A 21289-nucleotide genomic window follows, 5' to 3' on the forward strand; every position below is an offset into this window, starting at 1 on the left:
TTTAATATTTGGTTTACCGAATAAAAATGTCAGTTTGAGTACTAGCTATCTTGAGTAAAACACTGTAAGAAACCAGCTAATAAATGGTTTGATTTGTTTTTTTACCTCATTTTACCCAAGTCAGCCTAATAATAATTTTTTACCTTACCCATGGATGGCTCTCTATCTAAGTGGGTTTTGCTACTGACATAATAAAAAGGTTTATGGCTGGGTTAAAATATTTGACAGATAAGAGACATTTATTTACTTGGTTACAGGACTATTTGTTTCTCAAATTTTCAAGTAACTTTTTTAATTACAGGTGCTTACATTACAGTTCATTACCTGGAATTTGGATGTTTTCCTTTGGTTTTAGTGCTTCCTATTTGAGTAGTTTCTTGCTGAGGTGAAACATTTCTATAAATAATGAGAGAACTTCTGAGGTAAACATACGCAATCTTCTCTACAGTGTACAAAATGTGAATTTAGTGTTTTGACTCATTGGTTCGGTTGTTTATCTTACATGTTTCCCCGTAGCTCGCTGCACTGCTCTGTCTCTGAAAACAAGATCTCAATTTGGAGTATTTGGAAAGCGCTCACACACAAACACAGACACACACTCGACCGCTCTGAGAAAAGTGCAGCGTCAGGGTCCGCTGAGGGCAGGCACAAATTATCCTGACAGCTACCTCCTGTCGCTCTGTCTCCTCTCCTCTTTCCTCCTGGCTTGTTCCCCCATTCTCGCTCGTAGATTCATGTGCCCACTCCCACCCTCGTCACCACTGCCCAATGGATTCCATCTATCATCTTTCACCTGCTCTTGCAACTTTGTCCGTCTCACCTTCTTCGATCTCTCTCCCCTGCCCACCTCCCTCCTTCTCTATCGCCTTTGCTCTCCTTTTTTTGGCCTATTTTTGTTCAATCTACTATGTGTGCTTCAGTTTAATTTATCACCTTCTTTCCATCCCTCTCCAGGCTGTCTTTCTCTGCTATTAGCTGGTCATTTAGGGATCAAAATCATTATTAAGCATTTAGTACCAGAAAACATTGGCCACAATCTAAATACTGCACTATCTTCAATCATTTACTTTCTATTAATATTTGTGTTGTCTGCAAGTCACTTTTTTTTTACCTCCCTCTTCAAAGACAGGAAATAATATGTAACATTATGATGCCAAACAATAAAAAACTTGCATACTATATTAGGCAGATATAATATAAAGGGCAGAGCCAGATGTGCAAGGATATTTTTTAATGCCAACTCTGCAACCAAAAACATGTATTTTATTGATATTTTATGTAATAAACACATACTAGTTCAGAATTGGTGAAGTGGAACAAACAGACCATATGGATAACAGTATGGCATGGATGTATTTTCACTCCCCCAGAGTAAATACTTGGTATATCCACCTTTTGTTGCAAATACAGTTGCAGGTTTTTGGGGAAATGTCTCTACCTTTCGGTATTTTTTATTTACTATTTTACACCCCTTTTTTCTTTGCAAAATAGCTGAAGCTCAGTCTTATCGAGCAGAGAGCATCTGTAAACATCTATTTTAAGTCTTGTCGATGATTATTAATTAGATTTATTCTGAACTTTGACTTGACTATTGTAACATGTGATGTTTGGGCTCGTTGTCCTGCTGGAAGGTGAACCTCCACCCTAGTCTCAAGTCATTTGCAGTCTCTAAAATAATTCTCCAAAATTGCCCTGTATTTAGGTCCATTTAACTTAAACTCAGGACAGCATCCCTGTTTTAGCTGAAGAAGTGCCTCCCTGGAGAGCATGATGTTGCCACCATTATATTTCATAGTGTGGATGATGTGTTTAAGTTGACACACGACTATTTACTAACTATTACTTAGTTCTGGAGGCAATTGTTGCAGCTGAATGTTTTTAGGGGTATCTGAGTGAAGCAATACTTGTGCTGCTCTCTTAAATAAAATCTTAATAAAACACATTGAAGTTTGTGGTTAGAACATGATAAATGACATAACACAAAGTTTAAGTGTAATGAACAGCTCTGCAAGCTACTACAAAAAGAGATTCATTTGATGGAGAAGCTGCAGTCTGCAAAAATATTTTACTACTGACTTAAAACAAGTTTTTTTTCTCTCTCTGGCTCGATCAGTCATTTAACTTCATGCCAGTTTCCTTCTCTTCTCTGCGTGTCTCGTGTAATGTGAGTCACATATCAAATGTGAACACTGCTGTCAGCAAATGTAGGAATATTTTATCACATATGCAGACACATCTGGCCGGCAGGCAGAAGTCCTGCAGACTTGACCTAGAGAAGAGCGAGAAGATAGAGTGATGTGATGTGACACTGGCCTCAGGGCAGAGCGGCAGAAAGGAGAAAGGTGGAGGGAAGAGAATGCACGACAGAGGGAGCAAAAGACAGGAGGAGCATGTGGAGTGACAGTTCGATTACCAGCTGTGGGCATTTAGCAGCTGCCTGCATGTTTGGATTAGCATCAGTGTGACTCTACCAGCAGGAGAGTCAAGCATCCAGACAAAAGTTCAAACAAAGAGGCAAATACAGTGTTATCACGCTGTTTTGGGATGAGAAAGTAGGAGAAAATGGACAGTTTCAGTCTGTTTTCCGACTTTGGAGATTAAAGCAGCTTTCTTGGTATCACGCAGTCACTGCAACAAGTGCTCCCAGAAAAAATTCATCTGGGCTTTTTACTTCATACATCTGGAGTCACAGTCTGATTGGTGTATTTGTAGAGACCTGTCTTTATACAAAACAATAATGGATAAACTAAAAAACCCAAGTCTTAAGCTCAGCACATTCAATGAAACAGCTATACAAACAAGATACTTTAAATATGGAAAAATGTATCCATCCATCCACCCACAAGATAACCACACCCCCGAAATAAGACAAAACAAAACATCTGTTTGGTACTTCTTGATCCAAGTGACATGTTACAAAAATAGATTTGATGATATGTTAACCAATAATATTGGGACATTAAAATACAGGTCCTTCTCAAAAAATTAACATATTGTGATAAAGTTCATTATTTTCCATAATGTAATGATGAAAATTTAACATTCATATATTTTAGATTCATTGCACACTAACTGAAATATTTCAGGTCTTTTATTGTCTTAATACGGATGATTTTGGCATACAGCTCATGAAAACCCAAAATTCCTATCTCACAAAATTAGCATATTGTTAAAAGGGTCTCTAAATGAGCTATGAACCTAATCATCTGAATCAACGAGTTAACTCTAAACACTTGCAAAAGATTCCTGAGGCCTTTAAAACTCCCAGCCTGGTTCATCACTCAAAACCCCAATCATGGGTAAGACTGCCGACCTGACTGCTGTCCAGAAGGCCACTATTGACACCCTCAAGCAAGAGGGTAAGACACAGAAAGAAATTTCTGAACGAATAGGCTGTTCCCAGAGTGCTGTATCAAGGCACCTCAGTAGGAAGTCTGTGGGAAGGAAAAAGTGTGGCAGAAAACGCTGCACAACGAGAAGAGGTGACCGGACCCTGAGGAAGATTGTGGAGAAGGGCCGATTCCAGACCTTGGGGGACCTGCGGAAGCAGTGGACTGAGTCTGGAGTAGAAACATCCAGAGCCACCGTGCACAGGTGTGTGCAGGAAATGGGCTACAGGTGCCGCATTCCCCAGGTCAAGCCACTTTTGAACCAGAAACAGCGGCAGAAGCGCCTGACCTGGGCTACAGAGAAGCAGCACTGGACTGTTGCTCAGTGGTCCAAAGTACTTTTTTTGGATGAAAGCAAATTCTGCATGTCATTTGGAAATCAAGGTGCCAGAGTCTGGAGGAAGACTGGGGAGAAGGAAATGCAAGAAGTCCAGTGTCAAGTACCCACAGTCAGTGATGGTCTGGGGTGCCGTGTCAGCTGCTGGTGTTGGTCCACTGTGTTTTATCAAGGGCAGGGTCAATGCAGCTAGCTATCAGGAGATTTTGGAGCACTTCATGCTTCCATCTGCTGAAAAGCTTTATGGAGATGAAGATTTCATTTTTCAGCACGACCTGGCACCTGCTCACAGTGCCAAAACCACTGGTAAATGGTTTACTGACCATGGTATCACTGTGCTCAATTGGCCTGCCAACTCTCCTGACCTGAACCCCATAGAGAATCTGTGGGATATTGTGAAGAGAACGTTGAGAGACTCAAGACCCAACACTCTGGATGAGCTAAAGGCCGCTATCGAAGCATCCTGGGCCTCCATAAGACCTCAGCAGTGCTACAGGCTGATTGCCTCCATGCCACGCCGCATTGAAGCAGTCATTTCTGCAAAAGGATTCCCGACCAAGTATTGAGTGCATAACTGTACATGATTATTTGAAGGTTGACATTTTTTGTATTAAAAACACTTTTCTTTTATTGGTCGGATGAAATATGCTAATTTTGTGAGATAGGAATTTTGGGTTTTCATGAGCTGTATGCCAAAATCATCCGTATTAAGACAATAAAAGACCTGAAATATTTCAGTTAGTGTAAAATGAATCTAAAATATAGGAATGTTAAATTTTCATCATGACATTATGGAAAATAATGAACTTTATCACAATATGTTAATTTTTTGAGAAGGACCTGTAGGCTTTCATGCATGACCTCCTTCAGGTATTGGTGGCAATAATGATCATACCACTGCTTTGATTTATGGATACTGCCTGGAGCCCTGAAGGTCTACCTGATCAATATTTGCTACTGTAATAACTATACGGGTGTTAGTGTGTGTGTGTGCATGTCAGTGAAGGACCGATTCTGATCAATGTGTTTAAAACCATAATGAGGAATCGATTAGTTGTCCTGGGGACTATGGCTGGACACATGCGTACATACTCCCCTCCACACACACGCACGCACACCAACCAGCACAAGAATCAGTAAAGTCGGTCGTCCTGCTCCCTCTCTATTACCTGCTTCGCTGACACACTTACAGCTGGTGTTTTAAGATGACAGTTGTATGAATATATTGTGTAAACTGAAAGGATGTGCGTGGGTAACATTAACTGAACTTTGGGTGATATAGTACTTCCTAGTTACCGATTTATTACTATATGTAACTTAAAGAAAAAGCACAATTTCTAAATTGTGACTTTGGGTTTCAGAAATAACAGATATAATGGCTATGAACTCTTGCTTTAACTGCCAAATGATTTGTTACCCATAAAACATCTACTTTGCAGATTAGATTTGTGTTTTGAATCTAAACTTCAGAATAGACTGCCCAAACTGCTCAAGCACTATCAGATGTGATTTGTGTCAACACATCATTGAATTACTCATGGGTTATTTTTTTCTTTCAGAGGCATCTGTAAATGCTAAGAGCTTTCCAACCAAAAACTCTTTCCAGCTTCTCCTGTGCAGAGGCCTCCCCTAAAAGTACCAACACAGAGTTTGCTTCAGATTCAGTCCATGAACTGTCCTTCACTGTGTTCTGCTCTTAGCAGCATTGTCCAAGTTGAAAAATCTGATTGGATCTGTATTTGAAAACAGATTTGGATCTCATTAGCACAGACAGAAACTTTATGGTTTTTTACCATCTTTTTAAAATCAATCTGGAAATAATGGGCCTGTTGCCTGAACAAAGCTTTCAAATCTCCTGATTTATTTTCTCTTGGATTGCATCCCTGTTAAAATAACAAGCAGGCATAAGTGATGTGAAGAAAAAGAGGAAGGAGTGCAGAATCACAGTTTGTTGTGGCTTACAGGCATTGTCACTTTTGCAAGAAGCATCTGTTAACGGTCAGAGGGGTTGGCGGAAACTAGCAGATCTATAATTTGTTTCCTTTTTCTGACAGTGAGCCAAAAGTGCAGTTTTGCTTCTCTAAGAAGAATCTTAAAATATATTTTTGGGTTAGATTTGCACTCTGACACACATGACTAAAGCAGAAGCAGTACATATACATTGATTTACCTTTTTACTGAGTTTTAATTCATTAAAAATAGTCCAAATAGTGGCATACATGTTTAAAATAAATGTAACTGAAGCATTTTATCTGTATTTATGTACTTTATACTCTATATACATATTTTTTCATTTTCTATGAACATTAAATCAGCAATCCATGACTTTCTGTTTCATGCATTTTGCAGTGGTCCATTTCTTTCAAAAATTGGTCAATGTGCCGGACATAAACCTGAATTTATTTTGCCACCACACACAGTCAGGTAAGGGAGGTAAGCTCACTGTTAGAGAACAGCAGCAAGTCTCCATAACAACCATTAGGTGTTCAGCTGGAATGCCAGGGAAAAGCTTTTTCTGTCCTACTATAACAAGCCTTAATGTGTAAAGTTTGCAAAACTCTACTGGGATTTAATTGGAAGGATGTGCTCTGGTCAGATGAGGCAGAGATTGAGTTTTTCTGAGTTTTTTAGTTGCAAACACAGGAGGGTTCATGAAAAAGGAATTTAATTCAGGGTTTTTTATTGATCTTTAACAGTGACATAGTATAATACAGTGCATTGCAAAAGGCCCCCTCGGCATTTTTCATATTTTGTTCCCTCACAACCTGGAATTAAAATGGATTGTTTGAGAGTTTGTACCACTTCATTTATAGAACATGCTTATAACTTTCAAGATGTATTATTTTTTATTGTCAGTCAATCAACAAATAGAACAAATGAACACATAATTTCAGTGTGCAAAACTGTTCACCTCCCGTAATGTCAGTACTTTGTAGAACCACCTTTTTCATCAGTTACATCAGTTACTTTGGGTATGTCTCTATGACTTACCCAAAGCGACTTGCTTTGTTAAAACCCCACCCTGACTTGTTCTTCTCAACAACTTGGTTCCTGACTTGTTTGGAGAGCTCTTTGGTCTTTATGGTATGATGCCTCATGCTTATTGGTGTTGCAGCCTCTGGGGCCTTTTAGAAAAGGTGTGTTTATACTGACAGATCATGTGACACACAGGTGGACTTCATTTAACTAATTATGTGATTTTTTGAAGGTAATTTGTTGCACTAGAACCTTTTAGGGGCTTCATAGCAAAGGGGATGCATTTCTATACATATGCATATGCCAATTTAATTTCTTTTCTTTTTTTTACATTTTACATATTTTTCTCATTTGATTTCACAAATTTAGACTATTGTGTGCTGATACCTCACATAAAATAGGATTAAATACCAATTAAATTACATGTTGGAATGTAAGAAAATAGGTAAAAAGCAATGGCGTTGTAAGGCACCATACAGTCTTTATTTACCCTGTACTTAGTTTTCTTTCTTTGTCTCTACAACATCGCAACTTTCTCACATAAAAACAAGATTACAACTCATGACCTTAAAAAACAAAAAGTGTGAAAGGAAATCGGGAAGAAGGAGGGTTGGAAGTTCATTGAGAGCTTTCTCGCTCTCACAACCTCCCAAAACTCGGGCACAGATAAATAAATCTTAAAAAATCCTAAATGTTACTGTCACACTTTTCCCCTCCATTTTCTTAACATATAAATAAATATGACTAAAAAACCTTGCTGCTTGTAAGTAAATTAATTTTAGGGATGCAGTGTGGGAGAATCATATTTGGAGGTTTTGTTGTTCCCTTTGGTGAGTGTTGGTACAACTCAGATTGGCTACAGTTGAATATATTTTGGGGAAAGGAGAGCAAAAGAAGGGAGAGATGATGGGATTAAACTGTTTGTTAGAAGCCATGTACTTCCCACACATGCATGGATTGGAAACCTCAAAACCCTCTGAAGATCCTTGTGTAAAACCACAAGCTTTGTTTGCATGTTTGTTTGTCAGCATGAACAGGCTGCATGAACGCAAGTCTTAGGAGTTGTTGGGTTTCCTTACTTTTAAGGTGCACAGCTGAAGGAAGGGAGGACACCCGTCCCTGTCTGTCTGAGGTGTGGAGAAGGCAGCTTGGATACAGTTTGGTGTCCTCTGTCTGATCCCATGTGCACTGTGAAGGATAAATCTTAAATCTTCTCCTTTGCCTTCCAAATTTAGCTTCTGCACCTTTAGACGGAGCTAATACTATGAACTAAACTGCTCAAGATCATTTTATAGAACAGCTAGAAAAGAAGTGCAAAGAAACACAGGAGACAAGGAGTTGTCATTACACAAAAGAGGTATCGGGAGCTGTCACGACAATGAGGCGTTTCAGGAAATATATGACAGAAGCTTACACACTTACTCACCCACACTTCCAGAAGCACACACGCATGCACAGCCAGCAGTTTGCACCATAAATCTGGTTGGTTGGGGGGGGGGGGTTCCTGCACAAAACATGACGGTAGGGAAGGAGGTGTGTGACCCTCATCATGTTGGGAGGCTGCTCACTCGTCAGATCAGACACTAATATGAGACTCATGCACAGGTAGAGGTATAGCCAAAACAGCTATTCTTTTAGAAGGCGATCAGTGATCTGTGGAGTTTTTTGTTCGCGTCTGATATCTGTACTGTTTTTGTGACATAAAAGCGATGATCATTTTTTTCCATGCGAAAATGTGTTGAATTCATCTGTCACTCAGACAGTGAAAATTATGCTTGGTGAGAATGAGACATCTACATCTAATGTACACCACCTACTGCTGTTAATCGCTCTTTTCATGCATAATAATGTCAGTTAAGGTAAGGCTACATACTATATCTCAGTTTGTCATATGTTTACCCAATATTCTAGTAAAAATGTATACTAAAATTTATTTATACCTAACCTTAAGTGTGAAAAAACAAAGAACACTTTCTGCCATTATATGTTTGAACGAAATAAATAAAACCAAAACTAAAAAGCTGGGCATCAAAAAATAAGTACACCCTTTCTGATTCCATAGGATTAGAAGAGAATGCGCTTGATTAACTGGTCATTAGGAAGTTTGACAAGTTCTATCTGAACAACACAAGTGTGAGTTAAGACAATGCCAAGGAGGAAATATGTCAGCAATGATTCTTAGAGAAGCAACCTGGTGGGGGGTTAAAAGCCCAAATGCAGTGAGAAAGATAAATAAAACTCCTTACATCAGCGGTGAGTTTGAATTAAACCTAAGAGCTCCATCTCAGACCCAGTTAGCATGTTGAATGCAATACTTCAGCACAAGACAATTAGAAAAAGGCTGAATATGTCATCGTCCCTGGGATTAAGTTTGGTTTGGAGTTGAATCTTAGGTTTCTGTTTATGTACCTTCAGTCTTTCCTGTGTTCCTTTATTTTGGTTTCCTAATTTTTCAGCAGATGCTAGATTCTATGTTTAGGGATTTTGTTTTTTAATTTTTATAGTGACTGCTTTATTTCACCCAGGTTTTGTGTTCCCCGATCAAGCCATAATGTTTCTCAGATCCCGGCTGTTTGTCAGCAGTTCCACATCCAGTAATTAGACTCACATCCATCCTTCTCTCTCTCAGCACCTAAACATCCTGATGGTACCCACACAATCCCAGATTCTCTTGTTGCTCACCCCTGTAGTCTTAATGTTACACTCCCAGCTGTAATAAATGTTCACTTCGCCACATAACAAAACAGAACAAGTAGAACTTTTTTAGAAGTGCTACCAGGTAAAAGACTCTTCTTGCTAAGAAACATGGCATCATGACTTAAGTTCGCAAAGTTGCTTCTGAAAGAACCACCCAACTCTTTTTGAATAAATTAGACCAAAGTAGAGGTGTTTGGTGATGATGCACAGCTTCATGTTTGGTGAAAATAAAAAAAAAACAATGTCTTGCACTGTGCTGGAGGGCTCATGATTTGGACCTTAGCACCTTGCAGTCATTAAGTTAGTTCACTCTGAGATCCTCTCTATGAGAATTGCACAGTAAAATTTGACTCCATCTGTCAGATGAGGCTTTGCCTGCACTGGGTCATAAACAGGAAGATGATCTCAAACACTGCAGCAAGTCTACAGTAATATGCCTAAAAAGATTACAATCAAGGCTTTGTAATGGCCCAGTCAAAGTCCAGACCTCGGCCTCATTGAATGGAATGACTGCATAAACAAATGTAAGCAAACTCTATTACAGCATTTCTTCAACCATTGAAAAAATGCTGCTAACGGTCTATCCATAAACTATTAAATCATGAGATCTACTTAGTTTTGTTTTATTTTACCTTGACTGTCCATACCTGAATAGGATGAACTTACACTTTCTAAAAAGTAGGTTTACATTTCGAGCTCTCTGCTCCTATACCAAAACTCCAGCATGTACGCATGTTTGCTTCTATGTTCTATGTCGGCTAACTATACTTAAAAAAAGGACAGTATAACAAATGCCAGCTAACAAATAGTAAAAGGATTAACACCCTTTTCATATTCGTGTATTTGTAATGTGTGTGCAATGTGACAGCAGCTTACCATGAGCTTTACTTTTATTATCCAGAGGTACATGATACCTTCGTGTGGTGAGAGAACTTTAATGACTAGTGTTGCTGGCAGATGATATTTTTAACAGCAATAAAGTCACAAGTAGTTCTTTAACTGTTCATAAATTCAAGGGTGCACTAGCTTCAAAGAAATGTAAAAAGATAAGAGGAGGATAAATTATTTAGAACCAGTGTGGTCAGAAGTGATCAGGATGCTGTAAACAAGCATCCAGGTAAAGTTCAGCTAAAGTTTTTGCTTAAGTTTAAGAAAATCTCTAATTGTGAAGGAACATGTTTCAGTTGAAATGTTAAAGCCTTCCTTTATAACTACCTCCAGGAATTTATTCCCAGGAAGCTATTTTAGAAGCAGGCAGGTGTGCCTTTGGTATCCAGACACAAAGGCAGCACTCCTGCTGTGAGTCCACAGATAGACCTTAACATTTGTTGTCAGAAAACATGAAAGAAACAAGAATAGAAATAGATTTCTTGTCAGTAAAGTTCTTTTATAGCAGAAAACAATTCCCAGCATCCTGTCTGCTTACATTTATTGAGTTAGTCTTTCATGGTTTTTTAAATATACTTTGAAATGCTAAGCTTTTTTTCATAAAAGAAAAAAATATTTTAGCACCTAATGTTTAAAATGTTAAAAATTATATTTCCCAGGTTTAATTTAAAATCTCATCAATCCATCCATCCATCCAACCACGGCCTTCATTAGGGTGTCAGTTCATTGCAGTCCAGTAACAGTCCAGTCATTCCTGTTGTAAAACAAGAGATCTGGTATTTATCAAGATATGTTTGTCTTTTGCAGATACGACTATGTAGAAATTCATGACGGGAACTCGGAGTCATCCGACCTGCTAGGAAAGCACTGCAGCAACATCGCCCCTGCACCAATCATATCGTCTGGCCCATCTCTTCACATCAAGTTTGTGTCAGACTACGCTCAGCAGGGGGCAGGCTTCTCGCTGCGCTATGAAATCTACAAAACTGGTAAATCAATATTTCCTCTTTTTTCGGGAGCAGTCCTACCTCCTACAGAACCTGTTGGGTATTAATCATAAGAATGGTATTTTAAAACATCTATTTGACCTTAGAGTAAACGAAATGCAGGAGTTTTATTTTTGTGGAAAATTGGCAGCGAAAGTTGGCATGAATTGTGGCAAATTATTAGATCTTTACATTTTACAGAGCATTTTTTAAGGCAATTTCAATTTAACATTTTTAGTTGAAAGCCCCCCTCGGGCTGCACGGTGGCGCAGTTGGTAGCACTGTTGCCTTGCAGCAAGAAGGTCCTGGGTTCGATTCCCAGCCAGGGATCTTTCTGCATGGAGTTTGCATGATCTCCCCTTGCATGCGTGGGTTCTCACTGGGTACTCCGGCTTCCTCCCACAGTCCAAAGACATGTCTGTTAGGTTAATTGGTCACTCTAAAATTGCCCTTAGGTGTATGAATGAGTGTGTGCATGGTTGCCCTGCGACGGACTGGCGACCTGTCCAGGGTGTATCCTGCCTCTCGCCCATAGACTGCTGGAGATAGACACCAGCTTCCCCGCGACCCACTATGAAATAAGCAGTAGAAAATGACTGACTAGTTGAAAGCAGTTGGGAGAAATAAAGAATCTTTACGACAAATTAATGAATACAGTTCTCCTTTGAAGAGGCTATCTCAAGCTACAAGAAGACTAAACATGTTTCATTAAGTGATCAAGCATCGTTTATCTCCCCGGTGTAAACGGAGTCAATGAGAAGGTGTCAGGAGACACAGTAGAAGACCCCTGAGGGTCCTCCAGCCTGCCCAGGCAGGTCGTTTTCTTCACTTCATGACACTTTGTGTGTGTATATAAGTGTACATGTCTGACATGGCTCCCCTTCACTCCGCCATGGGTCAACCAAAGCGAGACCAATTGAGATCAAGGGCAAGTGAGACACAGAGACGCGCAGTGGCGGCCTCACAGCCATCTTGTCCCATTCCCTCTGAAAGCATTCCACACATGCCGGCCTAATTGAGCCCTGAGCTCCCGTTCCCCTGAGACCCCCCACCCCCGCTCACACACACAGAGGGCTGAGGTTACTAACACAACACGTGGGGTTGTTGGCGTTTCTCACTTGCTGGCACCAGCCTTTTGGGATTTCTTCAGTGTTTGTGTGAGTGTTAGTGTATTTGTGTGTGTGTGTGTTGTTATTGTTGTTTTGTACATGACCATGTGATGGACTTCAAAACAAGCCTGGTGTCAATATTCACACACCTGCAACCCAGGAAAAAAAAAAAATGAGAGGAAAAAAGAGGAAAATTTGTAAATGAGCACATTTAATTTAGCAACATAAACTCAACAGAAATAAATAAAATAAACATTTTATTGGAAAGATTTACTATTTTGTTTCTTTGCTGTTTGCTTCAAATTGCTCGTCTGCATGTTTAATTCCTGTTTTTATTGTTTTAATCATACGCCTTGTTACAGTAGATTACAGTCATATGCAGGGAAGAATATCACTCACATTTTCTAAATGGGTTTGACAGGACTGGAACAAATTTGTCTAGCGTACCAGTCGCTTTCTATGCTCCATATAACATTTTCACACAAGGAATAAAGTCTTGTTTGAAAGTATATCCATTAAAATAATATTCCATATTTTAAGCTTAACATCAACATTCAGTAGAGGAAACATGATGTTCACAGAATCTGTTTATTCATTTCTAGCTGAACTGTACAGCTTTGTGTTTGTGTCTGACCCTCCCTGGCATTGATGATGAAGCCATTTGGAACGTTCAAGCTGTTGCCGTGCTGTTAACAGGATCTTGTTTTCCTGGAAGGTGCAGCCGAACGTCTGGTTGTGTGGGTGAATTTTGTTGGAAATGTATGCCAGTCGCAAATATAGTCCAGCTTCACTATGAACCATCTAAACATGAAATATGTTACTGTGTCTTGGTCCACCATGCATTTTTTGGTTCCAAGAAGCCAGCTTTTAAAAATGAAACCTGTCTTTGTCAATAGTTTGTCTTTCAGAAGTATTGTTTGGACTTCAGTTGTTTCATAACTATTAGTTATGCACTGAACACATATGGTCTTTCTGGAGGAGTGGCATGAAGAAACCCATCGTTTAGAGAAAGCTATAAGTCCTGTTTGGAGTTTGCCACAAGCCATGTAGGGCACACCGCAAACATGTGAAAGAAGGTATCTGGTCTGATGAGATCCCTTCCCCATCCCCACCTTGAAGCATTGTTGTTGCAGCAACCTGCTGTGGGGATGCTGTTCTTCAGCAAGAACAGGAAGATGGATGAAGCTAAATACAAGGCAATCCTGGTACACACTGTTGTACCTCTTGATGCTGGGGCAGAGATTCACCTTCCAGCAGAACAATAACTCTAAACACACAGCCTGAGCTACACTTATATCATTAAGATCACACATTCATGTGTTAGAATGGCACATTCAAAGTCCAGACCTAAATGCAATCAGCAAAAGTATCTAGATGTGCAGAAAGAGTAGAGACATACTCCCAAAAAATGTAGCTGTAATTGCAACGAAAGGAGCTTCTACAAAGTATTAAATCTAAATGTGAATGAATACTAAACCTTTGGGGGGGGGGGGTTGCTGTTTGGTTTTTACTATAAATTCACTTTTGAATTTTTTTTAATTAATTTAACACTTTGTGTAGCAGAAATCAGACAGATCAGCTTAATGATTTTCACACTGATTGTATGTTCAGGTCACAAAAAATTTTTTTTTATCTGGTGAACATCTTTCTGGCAGACACTATTTGTGCAAAGACACTAAGTCGCTATGTTTCAGTGTCATGTGTTGCCATGTTTTTATCCTAGATAATAGATTTGTTTTTTGCTTCCTTCATCCCCTTGAGTGAATTTTTTTCTCTTTGTCACAACCCCCCGTCTGTTAATGGGAGCACTGGGAAGGTTTGCCTGTTTGGGTTAGGGATTGCAGACATAAAAGTTTATAATTATGCAACAGACTGATAGATACATGCACACAAATAACAAATGATGTATAAAAGAAACACAAAGAGGCATGTCTTGCTTGTTATTGTTTACAATACAGTTTCTATGGAAACAGTAGTAAATTTCCAGCCAATACTAAGAGAGGCATGAGAATGTGACAGCCAATCAAATTTTACTGTCTGGGCAGTGTTCCCCCAGCTGTTATTGTGACCCAGAACTCCTCACATACTCACACATACACACACACACACACACACACACACGCACTTGAATGCACTGATGCAGGCTGGATGGTTTCTGACAAATGTGGGGCAGCTTCCATGTCTGCACGCAAATGTTAATTCACACATGCAGACATGCACAGTCTTCATTTTTGTCCCATAAGTGGACATATTAGTTTTACCTTAACGTCTGCAAGACCTTAAACTCATCCAGAACATCCAAATGAAAATGGAAAACAAAAATGTTAAAACTAAAATAAGTATTGCACCCTGTGGGCAGCAGTTTCTGACCTGATTGAGTTATGAATCAGTGCAGTTCAACTGAGTGAAGAGATTTTTCTTTTTTCTGAGTCATTTCAATCCACCTACACCAAACCACAGAAATGCTCACCTCCACACAGTAATACGCACTGAGGGCTGTGCAGTATGGAAGTTATCGTGACAACCCCTTCCAATAACTTGCTTACATTCCACCCAGTGCCTTTAGGCGCTTCCTACTTCTGTCCCACTACTCATCAGCTCAGTTTATTAGTAAGTCTAACCAATCATATCGCTGCCTCCTCCCTCCTCCAGCTCCCATTGAGGAAAGTGGTTCCAGATCTGACCCAGTAACAGGCCAAAGGTGTTCTGCAGAAACAACGATGAAATGCTTCAAGAAACAAAGCAAGCATTCGTAATGGAATAACTTCCTTGCATCACAGCCTGTTGTGGCCTTTTAAAACTCAAGCATTATGAATCACAGTAGACAGAGTGCTGTGTTGGAGAGAAGATGTCATCCTTTTATGTTAGAAAAATTAAAAGCTTTTTTCTCTTTTCTCCAATATTTAATTGTTATGACAAATCCATGTCCTGATATTAAAACCTTTATTGGTAACTCTACATCTCAGCTGATTTGTAGCCTCTGGCACTGTCAGTTTCAGTAGACAGAGTTAAATCGTCCTGAGAAAAAATATTCTCACCGAAATTAAAATGGAGGTCCTCCATTTGAATTGCTTTTTGTGGGTGAAACCAGGGCCAACAGAGGTTAAACAGATCCTCTGCATGATTACACCACCATCATGCTTGGGAGTTGGTATAGTGTTTTTAGTTTGCAAAACTTCGCCTTTACTCTTCTGAGCAATTAAATCTCGATAAGATCAGGACTGCTTGGCTTTGGCACAACCCACAAATTCATTTTCCTTACAAATATGGCACCATTTAAAGACAAATAGCAAGTCTTACTGCTGTTACGACTTGCGAGATATAGGACCCTAAAATGCAGACTAGAAGGCAGCATGTCGGTAAATAAAAAGGTTTAATAGCAAAAATTCACTCACAGCAGGAGGAAGGAACAAAACGACAAACGGGCAGGCGAGACAGGCATGGCATGATCAAAAAAACAAGACTTGGTTTGAGAACTAGACTTGAGCATCATTTGAAAGACAAGACATGGTTTGAAAAATGTTTCCGCAATGACTAACTGAACAGGTGTGTATATATGGAGTGAAAACCAGGTGGAGCAAGGAGACCGATTAACTTGGAGCAGGTGAACCGAATAAACTTAATTGACAGACATAACAAAACGTGGCTGCGGCAAAAACAGAGACTCTAATATACAAACAAAACCAAACTTGAACAAAACATGAACAAGACTAAAACATGACCAGAAAAATAATAAACAGAAGCATGATTCAAAACTTGAGCAGTGAAAATCATATAAGGAAAAAACCTGAAACCAAAAACCAAACAACCCCAAATCATAACAACTGCAAGGAGCATTGATACAACAAATATTAAAAATGATCAAACACCAATTGTCTTACTTTTTTGAAAAAGTTATAGTTTTGACCCTGGGTAGAATGGACAGAATCCATAATAAATTCAAACTTTTGCACCTAATGCTCATTTTGAAAATTGTTTGTTGTATTATTTTTTTCAGCCTGGAAAAAGAATCATCCAAGTAATTCATTAAAAGCCCCAAATTAGTACGGCATTCATGCTGCTTTGCTGATCCAAGCCATTTGGAAACATTAAATCATTAATAAAAATCACATCAAGTCTTGTTTTTGATCCATACCACTTAATTTGGTTTATCTGGTTTTTCCGCTCAGAACACGGTCCCACAGAGGACTTTAGCATCTTGGATTTTCGTTTATCTGAAGCTGAGAGGTCTGGCATTTCGGAGAAGTAGAATTAGAGAGCAACCAGTCATTGGAAGGATTTGGGGAAACACTCAATTTTATCTAAACGTCATCAAGTGTATTTCAAAACAGTTTCACAAATTATGTCAGTGAGATATTGCTGGAGTCAAGCTCTCAGTAAACCTAAGTGAGATCATTTTGCTGTTAATTGTGTTATAGTAGCTTGGTTTTATTTGTTGGTTGGAATTTAGCTGCACATGCAGTTTTTTAAAGAGAGAAGAAGTGTGGTCTCATTATAAATCCCGAAAGGTAGTTGCAGGCAAGTTTGAGCACCACATGCCTCAAAGTCAAATAACAACCAGGTGGAATCCCAACATCTATAATGCTGTGGGTTTTCATGATGGTTATGGTGAACTGTGTGTGGTCGCCTGTAATGTGTCTTTCAGTGGGATTTTTACTGTAAATCCTCTCAGTATGTGCAGTGCTATCTAAGAAGGAGTTGTAAGATTGATTTTATCCATGCAGCTTACGGTGTGCACGCAAACCTGCAAACTAACAAATATAGACAGAAAAAGATACAAAAACTCTGCACAACCCAGTTCAAATGACAGGTTTTTGTGATGCAACAAAATTAGACCAAGATGAATAGTTTTGAAACTTATTCCACATATAATGAAACAAAGAAATCAGTTTATTCTAAAATCTGAGTGTCTTTAGGCAAGACATCAAACACAAGCCCTTCCATTTGTGACATGTTGCAAAAATAAAAACAAATTAGCCAGGATATCAGGAGGAAGATTGTAGACCGCCACAAATATGGTTCATCTCTGGGTACGATTCCCAGATGAATTATAGAAAGAATTATACACTAGTTTAATTACAAATTACACACAAGCATTAACAATGCAGAAATGTCCAGCCATTATCCTGTTTAGCATGAAGACTTGTTCTGTGTCCCAAAGATGAAGTATTTTGGTGTGAAATGTGTGTATCAACCCCAGAACCAAAGCAAAATACCTTGTTAGGAAAACATACACTCTGGGACAAAGACCTTAATTTCTGGAGACATATTCTGTAGTTGGATAAAGCTAAGATTGATGTGTTCATCATGACCATAATAACATTTGAAGAGAGAAGGGGAAGGCAGCATCATGTTGTGTGAGTGTTTTGCTACAGGGGGAACTTTTGCACTTCACAAAATAGATGCCATTACAAATGAGAACATTATGTGGATATATTGAAACAACATCTTAAGGCATCAACCAGAAAGTTAAAGGATGGACACAAATAAGGCCTCCAAATGGACAATGGCTGTAACCACACTGCTAAACTAGTTACAAGGTTGCTTAAGGACAACTAAATCAATGTTCTGGAGTAGCTATCACAAAGCCCTGATCTCAGTCCCATCGAAAATTAGTGTTCAGAGCTGGAAAGGTCTGTGCGAGGAACATAGCCTGCAAATATGACTTAGTTACATTAGTTCTTTTAGTAAAGATGGGCCACAATTACTACAAAATATAGCCTTATGGGAAAGGATGCAAATACGCAAATATCTAGAAAATTCCACTAGCACAATGTATTTAAGGTTAATCAGAGCCCCCATAATTAGATGGTGTGCAATTGAATCAATAGGTGCTTCAGCAAAGGTTTCATTTAAGGGTGCACACAATTACGCAACCTGATTATTGAGACTTTTTTATTTTTTACATTGTTTGCTCCAACAGACTCACAACTGAATTATAAAGGATATATGTCTCATTAAACCTGGAAAAAGTTCTGATTAGATGTATGGTGGTTTCATTTTCTTCCATCACAAAAACCTGCCATATAAATCGAGATTTGTAGCCTTTTTATATCTACTGTATTTTTTTGTCTTATTATTGTACACTCAGAACTGTAATAAATCAAAGTGGTTGCATGCCAACAAGTCATTTTAAGACATGCTGACAATCCCTGTCCTGAATCCCAGAGATCAATGAGACATAAGCATCAGATCTACCCAGCAACACACATTCAGCAACATGCTTCTTTCCCAGTAATCCTGTTCAAACAGATACAATATAAGTAAGCCACAATAGGAAATAAGATGAGGTAGAGATAGGTGTTACTTTCAATGCAAAGAAGGGGCAGATCAGAACAAGACAAGAAAAAGGAGGGCATAAGTGTTTGTTTTTTTGTTTTTTTTCTGAGAGGAGAATAAAATCGCTGCTGGCAACAAAACTGGTCAGGCGTGCACTCTCTACATACACACACGCGCCTACTGACAGTCACGCAGCCCCCTAGCTATCCAGCAACTGCTACTGCAGGGGGGGCCGACCCAAAAGAAACATTGTGTGTTTATGTGTGAGCGTGTGTCCCCACTGGGGTCACCACGCTGCCAAGAAGATCACAATACCAAAATGTCTGACCAGAAAGTGCAACAGACTATTCTATTTTATTCAGTTTTATGGTGGAAGACCAATATGATGTCATCAGATTCCATCATATAGTTATGAATAATACTTAACTACATTTATCTCAAGTGAAAATATCAGTTTTATTACAACTACAAAAGCCTCAATAGCCAAGATGTTCAAAACTAAAACAGAATTGAACACATATGGTTGTCTCTTATAGCATCTGTCAGTCTGTACTTGTGGTGTACAAATCTAGTTTCCATGGAGATCTCCAAGCAGCCTTATCTAATTATCTGTCTTTAACTTTTGAGATTTACTTTCACAGACACACTGTGACTCCAACTGCCATGTCGCTCACAATGAAAAATCAATGCATCCATTTGCATTTGAAAGAAAAAGAGTTCAAGCAGTTTGAGTTTTCAATTCAAGCCCTTAATCAGCCAGTGGACATGTTGTTCAAAATTTAACAACCTCCTCACTTACTGCTACGATAAACATTATCTTTTGATGTATTCATGCTTCTCTTCATTTATGGAAGCATGTAAGTACAATAGCAGATACCCAAACAGACTGGGGAGAAATGGGTTACAATAAGAGGCTTAGACAGAGTGTGTGTGTGTGTGTGTGTGTGTGTGTGTGTGTGTGTGTGTGTGTGTGTGTGTGTGTGCCTGTCTGTCTGTGAGAGATTGAGGGTTTGGTCACACATGGCTGGCTAAGCTGGAATAATGGTCCAATTGATGCGATTGTGTTCAGTCTATAAAGTGTATGAATCTGAGTGTTAATAAGGGAGGTATTACAGTTCTCTCGTGTGTGTGTGTGTGTGTGTGTGTGTGTGTGTGTGTGTGTGTGTGTGTGTGTGTGTGTGTGTGTGTGAGAATGCGTGCACTTCCATGTACGATCATATGCAGAAGAACCCATAAACTGCTATACTTCACATCCATGATACTGTCAGCAGATTCTGTATCTTTTTGTCTCTCTCATATACCGTCATGTTTATATGGTATTTTTTCTTAAAGATGAAAGGACATTGGTGCATAATAAATTCAGTCCATGCTTTACCATAATTTGCAGGCCCCCTTCCCAGAACTTACAGTGCATCCTCATGCCTTAGGTTACTTGCTAGAATATAAAAGCTACTTTTCAGATGCTACAGGTTGCTATACCAGAAAAACTGGTTACTTTCAGGGACTAAAAAACAGAAAGTGACCTGTATGTTCAGGAAGGTCACCTGTAGCTTCTGAGAAAGTAGCCTGTTAGCTCCAGAATGAAAACTATTAATTTCTGATAGGTAGCCTGTAGGTCAGGGAAAGTTATTCATCTTCCAAAAACAAAGTGAAATCCAAACGCCAACTCTGAAACTCCAAAGTGAAAACTAATAGGTTCCTGCACTGTAAAACTGACAGCCACCTTAAGTTAAATGCACTTATTTAATCTCTTAAACTCTACTTGTTATAATGGGTTTTTTACACAGAACGTGCGTTTTTCCATTTTCCGGTGTTTAATTTACAGTGTTGAATTGTAGGGACTGTTCTTACGCTTTTCAGAGTTGATACCATGTAAAAGTTGACTTTAGTCAGTTTTTAAACGGCTTTTGTACTTTTGTTTCTAAGTTAAGAGACATCAAATTCATGATAGCGTTGTATTGTATTGTGACGTACAGTCATATTCAATAAATGAGAATATGTGTTCCATTGAGTCTTGTTTGTCAAAGTATTGATTGAAAATAACCTTTAAGCAGGTATAAAACATACCTTTCAAAAAGCCCACATGCCTGTGTCAAATAGGTTTGTTTTTTATTGGTCTGATGTACTAATCTAATCCTAAATGTTGTGTTTTCATTAGCTATAAGCAGAAAGTCCTCATAATTAACAGAAAGAAAGCCAAACATCAGTTTGTGTGCAGTTAATCCATATAATGTGTTTCACTTAATGATCTAAGATACTGAAATAAATTAACTTTTCTCTAAGTTTTGAAAAATACCTGGTTACTTGCAGAGTGTTGCATGTATGTTCCTGTTATGTAATCCCTGTAAACTGTACATTGCAGGAATGAAAACAAATAGGTTCTGGACAGCCCACTGTAAGTCCTAGAGAGTAATTCATCAGTTCTGGACCATACATGATAGTTTGCAGGGCTGAAGTGTATACACAAAGTATGCAAGTTCTGTATAGTAACCTCTAAGATCTCGAAAGCATTCTACTTGCACTGACGTTTTAGAGATGTAACTTCTAAGTTCATGTCCCAGACAGTAATGCAAAGGTTCTGGAAAGAACCCTGTAAGTTGCACAAGATAACATGTACATTACAGGAAT

General features: G+C 38.9%; 1 protein-coding gene across 4 annotated transcripts in view; it reads left to right on the forward strand.

Annotated features, from left to right (window-relative positions):
* The window catches only part of LOC124871265 (neuropilin-2-like), a 137165-nt gene that overhangs the window by 27798 nt on the left and 88078 nt on the right, over positions 1 to 21289 (forward strand). For all 4 annotated transcript variants that reach the window (XM_047370442.1, XM_047370443.1, XM_047370440.1 and 1 more), the window contains exon 3: positions 11095 to 11276. In XM_047370442.1, coding sequence (XP_047226398.1) covers positions 11095 to 11276 — 182 coding nt within the window. The remainder of the gene's footprint in view (positions 1 to 11094; positions 11277 to 21289) is intronic.

Source organism: Girardinichthys multiradiatus, chromosome 7, assembly GCF_021462225.1.
Source record: "Girardinichthys multiradiatus isolate DD_20200921_A chromosome 7, DD_fGirMul_XY1, whole genome shotgun sequence".
In the NCBI taxonomy this organism is placed as follows: domain Eukaryota; kingdom Metazoa; phylum Chordata; class Actinopteri; order Cyprinodontiformes; family Goodeidae; genus Girardinichthys; species Girardinichthys multiradiatus.